This window comes from Aspergillus candidus (assembly GCF_002847045.1).
Source record: "Aspergillus candidus strain CBS 102.13 unplaced genomic scaffold BDW47scaffold_34, whole genome shotgun sequence".
In the NCBI taxonomy this organism is placed as follows: Eukaryota; Fungi; Ascomycota; class Eurotiomycetes; order Eurotiales; family Aspergillaceae; genus Aspergillus; species Aspergillus candidus.
In genome coordinates, this window is record NW_020194039.1 from 23798 (window position 1) to 40261 (window position 16464).

Below are 16464 nucleotides of genomic sequence, written 5' to 3' on the forward strand. Positions count from 1 at the left end.
AGTCTATTCAGCAGTCTTCTCACCTGATAGCCAGTTGCTAACGTTATGCTCCGATTATCAGACAGTGCAACCCTGGGACCCAGAATCAGGTGGCCTACAAAGATTCTTTCGCCCTGGAGAGATTGTTAGTGGTCTCGAATTTTCTCAAGATGGTTCATGTTTCGGGACTGACCTATGTCCACTCAAAATACAATCTACGCCTGGCAGTCCTATCTTCGAATCATTGAAAACGAACCCAGAGATACCTATAGAGCAAGAATCCTGGACAGTTTTGAACGTAAAACAAGCACTATGACTCCTCCCCTGAGACTAGGCCATATTTCTCGGTGATGACATCAAGTACGGCTGTTTTGGGACACTATTCAGGTCATATTTCCTTCATTGGATTTCGGTCAGGTGATATAGATATAAATTAAATCTTCGGTTTCTTCCTTCCTCTATTCATTCATATCTTTGCCGAAGAATGACTGAGAAGGGAAACGGGATTCATTCGTTCTTGTTTCTTCCCTGAAATATGCTATCTGTTTCCCTTTTTTCTAAAAAATGGTGGTGCATCTAGTATTTTGAAGCCACGGTTCTACTATACCTCGCCGAGTAAAACCGGCTCTCTAAGGATGACGGATAGATGCCATGTGCTCCGTACATACCCTACAATAAGCGTAGGACATCTCGGTAGAGTGGTCTCGGGGACACATACATATTGTACCCGCACGCTCCCGGACGTTGGATACCACGACAGACGTTCCTAGTACCATCGGATTATTTAACCTATACGCCTCCAGAACCTTGCCTTGGCTTACAGTGTGAGCTTATTAAAAGCGTTCGGAAGGTCCTCATCCAACTCAATGACGTGAGCACATTGATTGAGAGATGAAGGCGGCGACTCTTCACAAATCTCGGCTCCTCTATGTACAGTAGCATGTGCAAGACCCACCGACCCTTGTCGATATTAGGTCGGAAATAACAGTGGGTACTGTGTTCAAAGTTGCCCCTGACGCAATGTCGACTGCAACCCGATGTGCATGCTGATCAGTGCTGATCAAGTCCACTGATTCTATTATCTGATCCGAAAGTAATTTACGGTTGATGATAACCGATCCTTGCCCAAGTTAGATAGGGAACCACCGTTTCCCGAGTACCTCACATAGTTCCGCTGCTCCGTGTTGCGTGTGTGAGATCTGCAGTTATACCCTTGGTAATGTTCGGCTACACTATATCATATGGTTATATGCCGTGGGTGCTATGGGCCCTGTAGAGCTTCGGATGAAGTCAGGTGGAAAATCCGAAGTCGGAGCAGGCTGGGTACTCCAAAGCCAAAAAACCAAAAAGGAAAGAGACGGAGGTATGCTTTTAAAGACCATGATATCATTACACTTTTTATTATATACATTCTTTTCTTTTCTTCATGCCGCAGGCTAATTTCTTTTTTTTTTTTTTTTTTTTCTAATAGGCCCCGAGATTCGGCCGCGAGATTTATGTGATTAGTCTTGATAAGTTTGACTACACTACTCATCTATCAAAACAGGAAGAGAAGGCCTCTGGTGAATGTACATTTTTATTCAGTAGATGATTACTAAAGTAAATTCTTTATTAGTGGGAAAAAGAGAAAAAGTTAGCATCAGAACAGTTTATAGCGAGGGAAAAGTTACTCTGATGTATCTTCCGAGCAGCAGAGATGTTGGTCAGGCATCGTAAGAAGGTATGAGATGGAAGGCTTGAGAGGTAAGTATCTAAGGCATGAGTAAGGGTAAAATCCATCTGAGCATGTCATTCAGCCATGCTATATACCTGCATACAGTCGCTGCACGGAAGTTTTCGCAACAATGTCCACCCCAGTTTAGATGGATAGACTGTCAGGCCGTCCTTAATCTTTTTACGAGTGATTCCTCTCGTTTCCATACCATTATTCGATGAATACTACTGCGCTTTTATTATAGTACCAGCAAATAAGATGCTTTTGAGGTCGGCTCCTGGGTGGAAACAAATCAATTCTTGATAGATGCTGACCTGTCCAGCCTCAACCAGGTCTATTTGGAGGGTACCTGGAAAGTTCTATGTTGCCCCTCTGATATTCTTAGATATTTAGATTCCCAGGTCCAAATAAGCATTGCTCAATTCCAATCAGGCAGAGATTTTTCCTTCGGCCTCAAGACCACCCGTAAGGATAGTATCCTTCCGCTGGTCATCGTGCGTGCTCCGGAACACCTCGTACTTCCGATCATGCCAGTCAGCGGCAGTCGAAAGCTCACCGTTGCTGTCGACAAATGTGGCTTTATTAGATGGTCTTAGAAAGTAGGCAATGGTGTTTCGATCCGCGGTGCTACCCTCCGCTGGCACAACCCGGTGGAGGCAGGATAGCAGTTTCTTCTGGGACAAGAAGCGAAGGGAGTCGCCCACGTTTATGATGGCATATGACGGACGTGGTTCGATGTATTCCCACTTGTCAGACCCAGGCCGCATTACTTGCAACCCCCACTGGTCTGTGAAAAGCACCGTGATGCTCCCGATGTCGGTGTGTTTGTTGTGGCCCACTTGTTTGTTTCTGGCTGCCGGGTCAATATACGGATATTTGAGGAGGACCAGGGTCGAATTGGAGTCCTCCCGGTCGGCGTGAAAGGTCTCGAATCGCTCCGAGTTCTTAAATCCCAGCCCATCGGATAGCGAAGAGAGAAGCTGGATAGCTATGCTGCTTGCCGTGTCCAAGTAGGAGCGGAGCATGTCTCCGTGCTTTTGCACCCCCTGGGGAAGCGACGGTGGCGTGGTTGTGAACGCTTTGTGCGAGACCTGGTGGGGGATTTCTCTGCGTCAATATTGGATCTATTGACTGCATAAATGGCCTGACAAGGGCAAACCCACCTTGAGAGTCTCATAGTTATCTCGGCTCTTGTCGTCGACGCCCGCAAAGTAGCCGGTGGGCTTGTACCTGGGGAGCCGCATCAGTCGACGAACGATGGTTGTGGTCTCTCTTTTCCTCAGTGCCTACCCATCCGTATAGTTGGTCTGGTAATTCTTCATCTTTTCTTCATGCGACTGACCGAGCCATTCTTCCATGAAGGCGTAGACTTGATCCACCTGAGGCAAAACGCGGGAGTCGCCCCCGCTGAGGTCCAGGTAGAAGAATCCCTCTTGCGTACATGCCCTAAGGAGCCTTTGCACTTCTTGGGAGTCATTCTTCAAAAGACGAGAGTAATCGATTACATCGAGCTGTGCGACAGGGAGATCCTCCATCGGCTGTCCTAGCGATCCCATGTTGCAGTGTGAGTTTCGTTTTGATAAAGGCAGGCGTCGGCTGCGTATGATTTCCAACAGGGTTACTCAACGGCTGAACACCTTGGTTTCGATATTCGAATATTTATAGTCAGCCCTGGCTATGAGATCTTCCATATCGAATGACTTGGGACATCATACTCAGGGGCATTCCATCGGCTCCGCTCCACTGCATGTGTCCACCGCACTTTCAGCTGCAGCCACAGCGCCCTGTCCGTTTTCTTGATATGCACGGCGCATAAAGTGGCTTTTACGTGGCGATGTAAAAAAGAAGACGAAGAATCAGAAATCATGGACCCTCACTTGAGGTCGGGCATGACCGCCTCGAGGGAGGGTACGGTATTGCGCGCGGGGACTGCAGGTGATGTATCCCGACGCAGTGATAAAAAGGCACAGCTGGCCTGCGCTTTTGTCAAAAACTCAATCCACATCACAACAAACACAATGACCGTCTCTCAGCACTCCCCTCGTTTCAGCCAGTACAAGGCCCTCTCGTTTGACTGCTACGGAACCCTGGTGGATTGGGAAAATGGCCTGCTGCAAGCCCTAGCCCCACTCCTGTCTCGACTGCCCGAGGACCACACTCTACGGACCTCGACGGTAGATGCTCTGTCCGTCTTTCAAAAAGCCAAGGCAGGTATCATGCAGCGTCATCCTACCATGCTCTACACCGCAGTTCTACGCAAGGCATACGAAGAGATCGCCGCCTCTCTAGCGCTCGGGGTGACCGAGCACGAAGCTGAAGCATTTTCCGGCTCGATCCAGGGATGGCAAGCCTTCCCAGACACACACGAAGCCCTACACCGACTCAATCGCCACTTTCGGCTGGCCATCCTGTCCAACGTGGACAACGAGTCATTCCGTCAGACCCTCGCAGGCCCGCTTCACGGGGTGCATTTCGACGTCATCTGCACCGCCGAAGACATCGGATCCTACAAACCCGCACATCGCAACTTCGAATATCTTCACTCCAAGCTACATGACCAGTTTGGGATTGACAGAAGCCAGGTGTTGCATGTGGCACAGAGCCTGGTGCATGACCACGTCCCTGCCAAAGAGTTGGGGATCGACAGCGTGTGGATCTCACGAGGCAAAGAGCGGAGGAGCGGAATGGGCGGGAATTTGGATACATTGCAGGATCGGGTTTCTTTTTCCTGGAGATTCCATAGCTTGGATCAACTTGCTACGGCGGTGGAGGAAGAGAGCTCTTGATGTGGTCAGTCTCCGATACCGTATCTAGAATATGGCAAGGACTGACTGGTCGCCATGGTTTTTTCTTGGTTATGGCAAATTGATCTAGAAATACGTATTTACTACACTCAGATTCTCAATGATTATGGTGCCCCGAGGGCAGTAACAGACTACGAGATTGTTGGTGCAATGATTGCAAAAGTTCTTGATTTTGTTTACTGTGGGTCATCAGAGCTTTCTCCACTTTGTTCGTAAGGCACGGTTAGCTCACGGAGATATTATCCTTCTATACCCTAGTATTTCCACACATATCACAAATTCATCCAATAGATTCTAAAATCCTCGTTTGTCTCCTGCTGCCCATATAGTGTCAAACAGGCCCACCACGATCTGGATCTTACACCCGTGGTCAGGTCTAAATAAAATTGAATCGCAGTCGCATGCCTATCTAAACCCCGCTCGTATCCATCTAGCATATGCAAGTGGCTGGCTGGAATTTGTGAATAGCGGTCTACTTTTTGGGTGGCAAACAATTCAAATTCCAGGGGCTAACTAAATTCAATCTAGCTGCAGGTACAAACATGTCATCAGAAGGTTTCGATCAGCAGTCCCCGCACATCTTCTGGTTTCATGGCCTTCAGCACCGCCATTTCATGTCGCTTATGCTGCAGATACCGGGAGATCACATCATCCCCGGCCATCGCCGTGATTGCGCCGAAGTCTTCGTTGACCGAATCAAGTGCATCTGCAAGCGAATTCGGGAGGGGCTCAGGGGTCTCTGCGCAGAGGGAGACGGTGGACGCATCAGGCCAGCGCAAGGCCTCTTTTCTCTGGACACCCACAATCCCAGCACCCAGAATGACGGCTAAGGTCAGGTAGACATTGGTCGTAGCATCGACACAGCGGATTTCCCAATGGCCAGCCGCGACTCGGCGGACGGGCACCGCTCTGTTCTCCGATCCCCATGAGACGCCCATGCCCCCCTCTGTGGGCTTAACCCGCTGGTAGGAGGCCTCGTACGGCATGGTGAAGGCGCAGATGCCCCGCAGGCACCGCAGCACCCCGGCCAAGAAATGTCCCTCGCAAGCGCTGGGTGACACGGACACATGCGTGTGCTGTCCATTGGCATGCCAGTCAGCCACGGGCTTCGGGGACATAGTTGCGTAATAGCCGTGTTCAGATACGATGCTTTTGATCTTGTCGTTGACAAAAACCAGCTGGTCGGCGGCTTCAATCGGCGGTAACGGACCCAGGGACATCTCATACTGGCCACGGAAGCCCTCGGTGTGAAAGCCTTGGATGCAGACCCCAGACGCACGCAGCTCCTCCACGCATTTCTCCACCAACCGAAAGGCCGGATGTCGCAATCCATGAGACGAATAGCGTCCGAAGCCCGAGCTGTACGGCATGAATTTGCCACTGACAGGTGAGCGTTGCAGGATGATCAGCTCGACCTCGAAGCCCACCAGGAAGGCCAGGCCCAAGCTGTCTGCGCCAGCTCGAAGAACATTGGCTAGTCCCTGTCTGGGGCACTTTCGCCCAAGCGCTTGCATGCCAAGAGACGTCTCGGAGACATCACACATCACCGCTGCATGTGCCGCTGCATGGCCCTGCGGTCCACTCGTCGCGCAGATGGACTTCCAATCTGGCTGGTACACGTTGGACGTGGTGAGATCCACGCCAGGAACAAGGGTGTTGTCCACGATGCATTGAAAAGCCATGGGCGAGGATTTCAGGAACGCGCCCTGCGTCGCCATTTCGACGGCATACTCTTTGGTGACCACCCGGATCCTCAAGACCCCCGAGAAGTCAACCCATCGGAACTGTACGTACTCGATCCATGATCGCTGGTCGAGAAATTTTTGCAGTAGCTTTGCTGACTCTGGAATGGTAATGCCATAGTCCCCCATGTTTCTTTTGTTTTTTCTCTCGGGTATAGTCAAGGGTGGCTTGAAGCAAAAAGCGGGCTGGATTGAAGATACCGATGATGATATGATAGTCAGCAATTATTTCTATTGCTATAAGCCCCATCTCTACGTGCATCGGCTCTATTATAGGCCAAAAAAACCTTAGATCTTGATCAAAAGCGCGGTTGTCATTCGGACGAAAATTTTCAAGCTCGCTCGGGCCGCTACTCTGCAGACTGACTGCTCCGCCAGTGGACTTGCTCAAACGAGGTCCTTGGCTTGATGAAGGAATGATCTTGCAGTTGGGCACCAGCACAGCGCATTTTGTCAATACATGCATGTAGAAGTCATTGACGCGCGGCATATACCCTGGTCAAGAAGATTTTCAGGAACTAAGGTACCTAGTCAATGCATTAGCAAAGAGAACTCAGGGAAGTTTGTGATGAATCGACTCCGTAACCCCACCTTGTTCAGCTCAAACCAACAGCTATACGATCGGAAGGGAAGCGTATGTCTAATTTTGCGTACTGCTATGCCCCGCCACATTATTCCCATCGTTTTCCCAGTCGAAGTTGTCCGGTGAGGTCCCATTTCTGCGCGACGGTGTCCATCAGCAATTCGTAAACCCCAAACCAGGCCGCCCGCGCCCATCCTCACCCATCTGAGCCAGCCCTCTGTGCCCATTGATCGCGAGCAACAACAGCCTCCCATCTTCCGATCAAAATGACGGTGGCATCTAAGCCAGTCCGGATTGCCGGCTGCGCCGGGGGAAACACCGATCGCTGGGACAGCATCCTGTCTTTTGCACAGGATCCCAGCATCGATGTTATCATGGGCGACTGGTTATCCGAGTCCAACATGGCTTCCACCGCGGCCGTCAAGGCTCAGGCTCTAGAGGCGAGCAACAAAGGCAAGGATCAACCAGGGCCACCAGCATACGCCAAAGAGTTCCTCCAGTGCTTCGAGCCCGCCATCCCGCATCTCTCCCGCAACAAAATCAAGCTAGTGGTGAACGCCGGGGCCGCGGACACACCCCGTTTGGCGCGGGACTGTCAGACGATTCTGGAGCAAGCGGGTAGCCCGTTGCGCATCGCTTGGGTTGAAGGAGACGATGTGACCACCGTGCTGAAGGATCAGATAGCAACTGAAAGTGATCAACCGGGTCTCATCAGCATTGCCAGCCAACAAGCGGCCGACATTGATCCCGAGTGTGTCTTTGCCCAGTGTTACCTCGGGGGCTGGGGAATTGCTGCTGCTTTATCGCAGGGTGCGGACGTCGTTCTCTGTGGTCGGGTTTCTGACGCTTCGCCGGTAGTTGGAGCCGCAGCGTAAGTCGTCAAGGCCGATCGGAAGCATGGATGGACTCATGACCCCCAATACTGCGTCTTTTTGATGAGCGGCGACTGATGAATGCGTCTATCTAGATGGTGGCATGGATGGACGCCGACCGATTACAATCAACTCGCTCGCGCCCTGATCGCCGGCCATTTGATCGAATGCTCGGGATATGCGACCGGTAAGTCGACGCTAATCTGCGAAGGGATTTGCTTTTGATGGCTGCACTTATTGAAATCATCCCAGGTGGGAACTACTCCGGGTTCAAGGATCTATTGAATCAGCGCAAGCATATCAACGTCGGCTTTCCCATCGCCGAGGTAGACGCCGACGGCGTTTTCACGATATCCAAAGAGCGAGACACCGGAGGGTGTGTCACAACTCCGTCCCTGACCTCCCAGCTCATCTACGAGATCCAAGGACCATACTATCTGAACTCCGACGTAGTGGCCGACATCTCCGGCGTGTCGATGGAGAATGTCGCGCCGGATGTGGTTCGAGTCACCGGTGTCCGGGGATTGCCGCCGCCGCCAACCACCAAGGTCGGTATCACCACGCGGGGAGGGTATCAGGCTGAATTCCACGCCTTCATGACCGGGCTCGATATCGATGAAAAGTGCCGGTGGACCGAGGAGCAAATTCGGCACGCTATGGGAGATGATATCCATCGGTTTACTGAGCTGCGGTTCCACCGGGTCGGTACCCCGGTACTGGATACACCCCGGCAGGACGACGCCACGGTCTTGTTCCGCGTCTTTGCGCAGACCCGGGATCCCGAGATTCTGCGGCCCGATGTCCCCCGCGGCCTGTACCGATGGTGCATGTCGACCTTTCTGCAAAGTTGTCCGGTGCGTTTGATCCTTCCTTGAGATGGCCGGTCGATCGGTCTCACTAACATGCAAGGCGCACAGGCACTCACACCCACCAATGATCCGCGACAAGCGAGCCCTAAAATATACTACAACTACCTCACCGGGCTGATCCCGCAGAAGGCGCTCCGCCACCAGGTCCACTGCATGTTCGGCGACCAACGCATCGTTCCGGTCGATGCCCCTGAGCACACGCAAGTCTACGGAGCACAGCCATCCTACGACACCAAGAAGCCCGCCGATCTGGCAATCTTCGGAGAGACGGACCAGGCGCCACTCGGGCGCGTTGCTTGCGGACGATCAGGAGACAAAGGGGCCGACTGCAATGTCGGATTCTTCGTACAACACGATGATGAATGGGAATGGCTGCGGACGTTCCTCACCTGCGAGCGGATCAAAGAACTGCTTGGTCCAGTGGAGTACACCGGCAACCCGATTGAGCGGTTTGAGATTCCTGGGACGAGGACGGTCCATTTCTTGCTCCGTTCGCACCTCGACCGCGGTTTCAACTCCTCGTCCAGTGTGGACGTCCTTGGTAAGAACACGGGCGAATTTCTCCGCTCCAGGACTGTGGCTGTTCCGCGCGTCTTCCTACGTCGGCATGGTAAATAAGATGACAGCCACTGCTCCAAAATACCAAATCGGTATCCGGTGGGGCTTGATATGACTGATCTTCCAACATAAGGGATGAAAGACAGACGCCTGGAGGACGCAAGGAGGCTTGGACTTTCATCTTAAGGCCGGCTGGCAGATTTAGGTTGATAATCACAACCACCGGAGGACGTCATGAGTTGCTTCAGGTTATATATAGAAAGCAAAGCCCATCGGTAGAAATAGAAAAAACCTATCATTTGGGTTCCCACTTCCTAGATAATGTATGACTAGCAGGCACCGAATATGCAAGATCGATCATCCCTGGCCCCCTTACTTCACTCCTTTACTTCAATTCCCCTGGGTGTTTTGAAGGAATAATTGTTTCTCGAAATATTAAGTAACACGCGTAGCACAGAATAATTGTCTCCAACACTTAATCCGATGATTATATGTTGCCATTTACGTAGGTTCAGTTTCTTCGGATTACACGAAGTCCAACAGTATGAAGACAACCCACCAGGATGATGCGGTGGAGATGCCTCATTCCCGAGATACCAACGCCTCCGATATTTCCCAGCCAGAAAAACCGACAGAACCCTCACTCTCCGCGGTCCAGCAATACTTCCTGGTGATGGTCCTGGCATGCTCGGGATTTTTGAATGTACGTGTATATCGCCTCTTGAACTCTGCCCAGCCTCCATCCGTGTGAGCTGACATCAAGTCTCAAGATTGCCATGGTCCAAAGCACGGTGATCATTCTCCCCTCAATAGCGTCAACGCTCAAGATACCGGCGAGCCGGCAGCAATGGGTAGGCTCGGCATACAATGTCGCCATGGGCTGTACACTGTTGCTCTGGGGGTCCCTGGCGGACTTGTACAGTCGACGCGCCGTCTTCCTCCAGGGCTCGACTCTGCTAGCTCTCCTCACAATCATCCCACCATTCGTGCCGCAGGAGATCCCATTCTACATTGTCCGCGCTTTACAGGGCGCATTCGCAGCCGCCACATTGCCTTCAGCATTGGGCATCCTCGGCGCCTGCTTCCCCCCCGGGCCGCGGCGAAACTTCGCCTTCGCCGCGCACAGTGCCATGTCCTCGCTTGGGTCTGTCGTTGGCAATATTATGGGAGGCTTGATCGGGGCGAGTCTGACGTGGCGGTGGGTTTTCTGGATCCTGGCCGCTGTAACGGCGGCCATATCAGTCGCAGCCTTTTTCATGATCCCCCGGGCTGCGTCCGCCACTGGTGCTGCGGGCCGGGGGGGAAGAGGGCGTGACCTGGATTGGGTCGGCGCATTGATGAGCACTGGTGGGATTCTGATGCTGCTGGTTGCTGTCACCGAGGGGAGCTCCCTGGGCTGGAAACGGCCCTGGATACCCGCCCTCACCGTCGTGTCGGTTCTCGTGCTCATCGGCTTCTGCGCCTGGCAATGGTATCTTGAACATCGCACCAAACGACAGCCGTTGGTCCGGCTATCCTTATTCCATAATTTTCACGTCTCCCTGTCGCTGCTCATTGCCTGTGTCTTCTTCGGTTCATTCCAGAGTTTTCTGTATTTTGCAACGTATTTGTACGTTTGTTCTCCGTTGGAAGCTCTCCGTTCCAAAACCCAGTGGCTGACCATTTGTCCGGCGTCGATCAATGCAGTTACCAGGACAGTCTCCAACTAAGCTCCCTTGACACGACATTGCGGTTCCTCCCCGCTGGTCTAGCAGGCAGTGAGTTTTCTTTTCCTTCTTTTGTAACCAATCGCCACAGCGATGCGATGCTCCCGGCCATGCAAGGTGCTAACCAACCAGTCCTCTCCCTCGCCGTCATCCCAAAAGCACTATCAACAATCCCTCACGTCTACCTACTCATCTTCGCCACCGTCTGCGGCCTCACCTCGCCGCTATTATTTTCCGTGCCCATCCCTCCCCACACCAGTTACTGGGCGTGGGGGTTTCCCGCGATGTGTCTATGCATCAGCGCCGACATCGTCGGGCCAGTCCTCACCCTTTTCATTGTCCAAACCCTTCCCCGGTGTGATCATTCCGTCGGCACGGGCTTGCTCAGCACCTCGAACCAGCTGGGAAGGACGTTCGGGTTGCTAATTGCGACCGCCGTGCAGAGTGCGGTGGACACCCACGGAGTCGCCAACCCTGGTCGCGAGTTTCTGCGAGGCTTAAGAGCGGCCCAGGGGTTTAATACTGCGTTGGCCGGAGTGGCACTCGCGGTTGTGCTGTGTGCTCTGCCTTGGTTGAGGGGGGCGAAAGGGAGGTAGGCGGTGGTAGGAGCCATGGGGAGATGTTTAGTATATCGCTTTTTGGTCACAGGGGGGCTATTCAATGTATATATATGTATCAGATAGGTTGGAATGCTATGTAGAACATCTGAAGGAAAGTAGGAAATAAAATCAGATATAATAGAGGAGAAAAAAAAAGATAGAATATAAAAAACATGAAAAGAAGAAAACATACAACAGCCGGGATTCGCATGTGGTCACCCACCATACTACTAACCGGCCGGCGTGTGGCTTAAGTACGGCTGAGCGGACGGGAAGCCCTGTTCTCCACACCCTATGGTCGTATGTACTAGATAGTTCATATGAAATGTTTTATAATGGTTTATTAACGGTCCATGTGTAGGGTTCCTTAGTTGGATGCATGGCAGTTATATCGCGTCCTCTACTATGAAATCTAGTATTTTCCAGGCTGAATGAAAGGAGTTTATTACAATAATGTAAGCTTTGTACTATCGGCTCTTCTGTGACTGGATTCAGCTTAGTTGAAGAGCCCTCCGGTTTTTCGTCAAAATGTTCTGTTCGCCAGCTCAAACAGTGAAATATATAATGCATCTAAACACCTTATGCACGCACCATATAGATATTAACGAATTTTTTTTTTTTTTTTCTTCATAAAGCAACAAACTACCCGTCACGATGTCATAACACATTGCTATATGATAATCATAATATAACATATCAGATAGCCATGGCATAAACTGGCATCGTACAGACTGTACGTAGAAGGAGACTAGCGCCTGGAAGAGAGGAGCCCTAATTTGATACTAGCGTAAACTATGAGTGGAATTCTCGTGGTCAGTTTGAAATATCCATAGCTTGATGACAAAGTGAATACAGGCCAGCTACCAGCATGGTAGCTACTTGAAAAGTTCTGTTCGATCCTTCTCTGTATACAGATGGGCACGAATGCTCCTCGCTTGCTGCTCACAAGCCTGGTTCGACACCCTCTGCATTCCATCCGTTCGCACATCTTCCCCACCCCGATAAAAGAACAGCAATGGTAGTGGATTATCACTCCACCTGCTAACAACAGAGGCCTTCACGCTGCGGATGATGGGTTCCAGGGAGCATTCCGTTGCGACATATCTAGGATTATCGCGAATAAAAACGGCCATATCTCTTTCTTTTTCCGAGCTTGCGACTACCGCTTCGATGCGTTAATGACCGGTAAGGTGGCGTTGGTATACACGATGGGCTGAGACGATGGTTGGACTTTCAAGGCAATTGCTTCTGTTTCAAATCCGGAAGTGTAATATGCAGATGCCCCATTAGAAGGGGAGAACGTGCAGTTGTTATATGGAATCCCACTGCTGCTGTGGTGGTGATTACATTGTTCTTGAATGGCGGACGTAACATCTGAGCAAAGGGAGCGCACGGAAAGGGAGGCAACAGGGTCCCAGGTGCAATTAACTGTCGGATACATATATGGTGGAATGGCTCATGGCCTCCCCGGATCTGTACTGAATATGAGGTTGTATATGTTTCCTATAAAAATAGGTTCTACGTAATGCTCTGTCAATGTTGGTAGTATATCCAGCAGAGGAAACAGTAATCGAGAGAAAGGTAAGGAGAAAAAAAAAACCATCAGTGCCGACTATCGACCGTCCAAACTACCGTAATCTGGAGTATTCGCTAGGTGGCAGACCTGCGTTGCATCTACGACGTTATCGGATGATTATTGTACCAGATTTTGAACAAATGGATCGAACCCGACAGCAAGCAGGACCGCAATGGCACCAAAGACTTTATAATGGCTATCTAATTAGCATCTACACACCTGCCACAATATGGAAGCTTACCGCATTATTAGCGGTCACAGCAACTCTACACTCCCGTAGATGCCTCGACTAGCGTTATCAAAACGCTCAGATCCGACAACGGGCGTTTTCGCTGCGCAAACCAAACCCACTTGAGCTGCGACAGGCCGGAGCTGAAAGAGACTGTAATACAGCCCTATGCAACCGTGCTCAGCCACGAGAGAAGTGTGTTGAGCGAGCTACATTTCTAGGTGGGCTGATACCTTCCATCATACACGTGTAAAATGACAATGATGGCAATCAGGATCGCAATTGCCAGGGTGAGCGCAAGTATGTCCCATCCCCACCGGCTATCTATGGTTAAAGGAGTGAGCGGTGGCTTGCTTTCTGCGGTTTTTTCCTCGGTCACGTTTGTGTCCTTGGAGGAGGGTGGCGTCAGAGAGAGTTGTTCTGCATGAGAATGCGCCTGCCCTACTGGCGCTGAGGATTCCTGCGAGGGTTGTTCTGAATGAGGAACCTCCTTATTCCTACCTAATTCCATACCTGTAAGTTCATTGCTGGCTCTAAGTAGAAAAACGGGGAGACTTCATACGGCTAAACAATCTTTGACCTCTAGATTAAGTGGATATCCCTCAACAGAGAACAGACAAGGCCGTGAGTTTTTTAGGCTGTGAGGCTACGGGGTGTGCAGCTACGGGGCGTGAGGCTGTGGCAAACCAGGACATCGATCAGCAGCCCACCAGCTCTAAGTGAGCCAGGGTTCTGAAACTTTTTTGGGGCGGAAGGGTGATCTGCATCTGTTCAGAGCCAAGTGGCACTTGGCAGGCAGACCTCAGGGCTGATTAAACTCCGATGTGTCGCATTTAGTACTGTACATACAAATTTCGCGCGCTTAGGAACATTACATAGTATGGAAACTAACAGCAACAGAATCTTAAGCTAATACTTGTAGTATAACACTAGTAGGACAGCTAAGTGGGGCAAACAAGTATTCCCCTCTTTCTTAAAAAGTCAGGAATGGCTGTAGATCTAATAGAGTTGAACGACAGCTACTTTCACAGGCTCTATGTAGTCACTTCAAGGACTTTACGCGGCTGGTTTACAAAATTCTACACAGATGCCTGATAGTGTATTAGTTTACTTGTTATTCTCCTCGGCGAAGTGTTTTATGTGTCCAAGCAGTTGGGTAATCAGATTCAGAAGCAGGAAAAAGTTCATTTCATAAAAACCTACAGGTGATATGTAGTCTGACGCTTTTGATCATACATCTATCTAACTCAAAGAGGTGGTTCCTAAATACTGTAGACATTCCAAACAGATACCAATCTCCTATTCAAAAGCCAAATACAAAAAATATAAAATCCTACACCTCTACTATATTGTCGTGGAGGAAGTCATGGGCAATGGAAAAAGTCTCACGGGCGCTGTGGTGCAGGTTGAGGCAGTGGCCAGTGTTTGGGACGATGTTGGTAGTAAAATTGACGGCACTGGGGAAGAGAGGGGCGGTATTTCCAGGTGGAGCGTCGGGACCCGGGGCACACTTCCCATCCGTTGGAGAGCAAAACAAGCTATCAAGCTGACCGTTGATGATCTGTACTGGGCCCGCATAGGTCGTTTCTGTGGACCCCGAGAGAATAGTGATCAGCTCACCCGCTGCTACTACATCTCGATGCTCCCAATTGTACCGTTCAATATCTGGGTCAAAGGTTCCCTCGGGGCCGTAAAAGAGATCGCGTATGGCGCGGCGGATGGTGCCAGCGAGATAGAGAAGCTCGAGATGCACGAATCGCTCGGGAATGCCAACCCTTGCGGGAAGGATGCCTGTCTTCAGGAGTTTGGGCAAATTCTCTACGAAGTTCACGCTCCAGCCGGTCAAGACAAGAGCGTCAAAATCCTGTGGGTAGAGCTGTGTCGCCCTCATCGCAAAGACAGAGCCGAGTGAGTGGCCGACGCCGACGACCTTGGGGAACTTCTTGCCGCCAATCCGACCGTTACGGAGCTGCAGCACAGTCTGATGAAGGACCTCAGCCTCAAGGTTGGCCTGTACTTTCAGCAAGGGGTCCGGGTGGCTGGAATTCCCAGCCCCTGGACGATCAATGGCAAGAACCGCATATCCCTTGGTGGCAGCAAACCGGGCCCAGTCGTAGGGCTCAGCCTGATCGTGTGGAAGTCCAAGTCCCGACCAATAAAGTTTGTTATAAGTTGCGCCATGGACCAAAATCTGCACTGCGTCGGCTCCGTTGTACGTTTCTGGCTCACAAAAGGTTGCGCTTATGCTGTAGGTGCCCTCAACCGGGACGAGAGGCCAAATATGACCGACATAGCCAAGTACAGAGTTGAGAAGGCCACCAATTAAGTCCGGAGTGTTGAGATTGAGGCTGGGCAATTCGATTTTCTCAGCCTTGGCGGAACGGATAGTCGTATCGAAGCTGATTTCTGAGCACCTAGGATCAGCGCGCGTGAAATGAGGTAGTATCACGCCCAGCGCGAGCGCAAGTAGCTTGGAAGTATGCATCATGTTATGCTCTTCTGTGACCAACAATAAGTCTCCAAAAACAGGAAGAAAGTGCGCACGAAGGACCAAGGCTAGTCAATATGATATCAAAAGGTCTTATGATTGTAAGACATTTGTTCCAGGGAAGCCCAATGAGGAAGTAATAAGATCAGAGACATCCAAGAGTATGGGATATACAACAAACAGTTTGGGAGTTGGGAAAGGGATGAGCCCTTATATAGTAGCAAATTGGGCAGCAAGATGCACCACTTCAGCCTGCTATCACTGGCAAAATGCGAGTCATGGGCATGCTCTTCAGTGAAGATTCGGATCTCATGGAATGAACATGATTTGCTATGATTGAAATATTGGGAGGGGAGGTGGACCTTAAACCCCATAGACTACTTGGCCACTTCCATATCTTGATGATCTTCAATCTCAGATCCAATTACACGGCGATCTGATCCCGCCCCACCTGCACTTGCACTGTACCTAGCCTTGTCTTCAGCTATAGCATATAAATATCTTATATAGTCATCATTATGTATCCACGTGAATCCTTGAAGAACTTTGGTTACATGAGAAAGTCAGCAAGCAGATAAACGAAAGCTAGATATGCTATCATACAAAGTCTAAAACTTTATTTATTGGGGATATGTACTCTGTAGTTCTGGAGCATGATCAAACTGCAAGAAAAAAAAGTCAGTGCTCTGATGTCCACAAGATAGTCTGATTTGAGAAGTGGATACGAGTAGCCTTATGTGATAGG

At 50.6% G+C, this 16464-nt stretch overlaps 6 protein-coding genes across 6 annotated transcripts; 3 read left to right on the top strand and 3 right to left on the bottom strand.

The window, feature by feature from the left end:
* Positions 1–2121: 2121 nt before the first annotated feature.
* Positions 2122–3249, bottom strand: BDW47DRAFT_127092 (gibberellin 20-oxidase family protein; the record flags this gene model as incomplete). Its single annotated transcript, XM_024816665.1, has 3 exons — positions 2122–2784; positions 2857–2923; positions 2984–3249. The coding sequence occupies 3 exons, from the start codon at positions 3247–3249 to the stop codon at positions 2122–2124; spliced, it is 996 nt and encodes a 331-aa protein (XP_024670523.1).
* Positions 3250–3711: 462 nt separating this feature from the next.
* On the top strand, positions 3712–4479 carry BDW47DRAFT_132699 (HAD-superfamily hydrolase; the record flags this gene model as incomplete). Its single annotated transcript, XM_024817636.1, has 1 exon — positions 3712–4479. One exon carries the CDS (start codon positions 3712–3714, stop codon positions 4477–4479), a length of 768 nt encoding a protein of 255 aa, XP_024670524.1.
* Positions 4480–5045: 566 nt separating this feature from the next.
* BDW47DRAFT_132700 (glutamine synthetase/guanido kinase) lies at positions 5046–6414 on the bottom strand (the record flags this gene model as incomplete). The annotated part of the gene is made up of 1 exon (XM_024817637.1): positions 5046–6414. Exon 1 carries the CDS (start codon positions 6366–6368, stop codon positions 5046–5048), a length of 1323 nt encoding a protein of 440 aa, XP_024670525.1. The 5' UTR covers positions 6369–6414.
* A 507-nt stretch (positions 6415–6921) lies between these two features.
* On the top strand, positions 6922–9288 carry BDW47DRAFT_132704 (acyclic terpene utilization AtuA family protein). The gene is made up of 4 exons (XM_024817638.1): positions 6922–7693; positions 7790–7881; positions 7947–8494; positions 8612–9288. Exons 1-4 carry the CDS (start codon positions 7089–7091, stop codon positions 9179–9181), a joined length of 1815 nt encoding a protein of 604 aa, XP_024670526.1. The 5' UTR covers positions 6922–7088; the 3' UTR covers positions 9182–9288.
* Positions 9289–9750: 462 nt separating this feature from the next.
* BDW47DRAFT_132706 (drug resistance protein) lies at positions 9751–11423 on the top strand (the record flags this gene model as incomplete). Its single annotated transcript, XM_024817639.1, has 4 exons — positions 9751–9824; positions 9892–10730; positions 10808–10878; positions 10960–11423. The coding sequence occupies exons 1-4, from the start codon at positions 9795–9797 to the stop codon at positions 11421–11423; spliced, it is 1404 nt and encodes a 467-aa protein (XP_024670527.1). The 5' UTR covers positions 9751–9794.
* Positions 11424–14564: 3141 nt separating this feature from the next.
* On the bottom strand, positions 14565–15716 carry BDW47DRAFT_127097 (alpha/beta hydrolase; the record flags this gene model as incomplete). Its single annotated transcript, XM_024816666.1, has 1 exon — positions 14565–15716. The coding sequence occupies one exon, from the start codon at positions 15714–15716 to the stop codon at positions 14565–14567; it is 1152 nt and encodes a 383-aa protein (XP_024670528.1).
* Positions 15717–16464: the final 748 nt, after the last annotated feature.

Excerpts from the sequence above, each read along its gene's own strand:
- BDW47DRAFT_132704 (XM_024817638.1), top strand. The coding sequence starts at position 7,089 with ATGACGGTGGCATCTAAGCCAGTCCGGATTGCCGGCTGCGCCGGGGGA. Across the intron at positions 7,694-7,789 it reads CCGGTAGTTGGAGCCGCAGC|ATGGTGGCATGGATGGACGC; the intron begins GTAAGTCGTCAA and ends GCGTCTATCTAG. Across the intron at positions 7,882-7,946 it reads ATGCTCGGGATATGCGACCG|GTGGGAACTACTCCGGGTTC; the intron begins GTAAGTCGACGC and ends AAATCATCCCAG.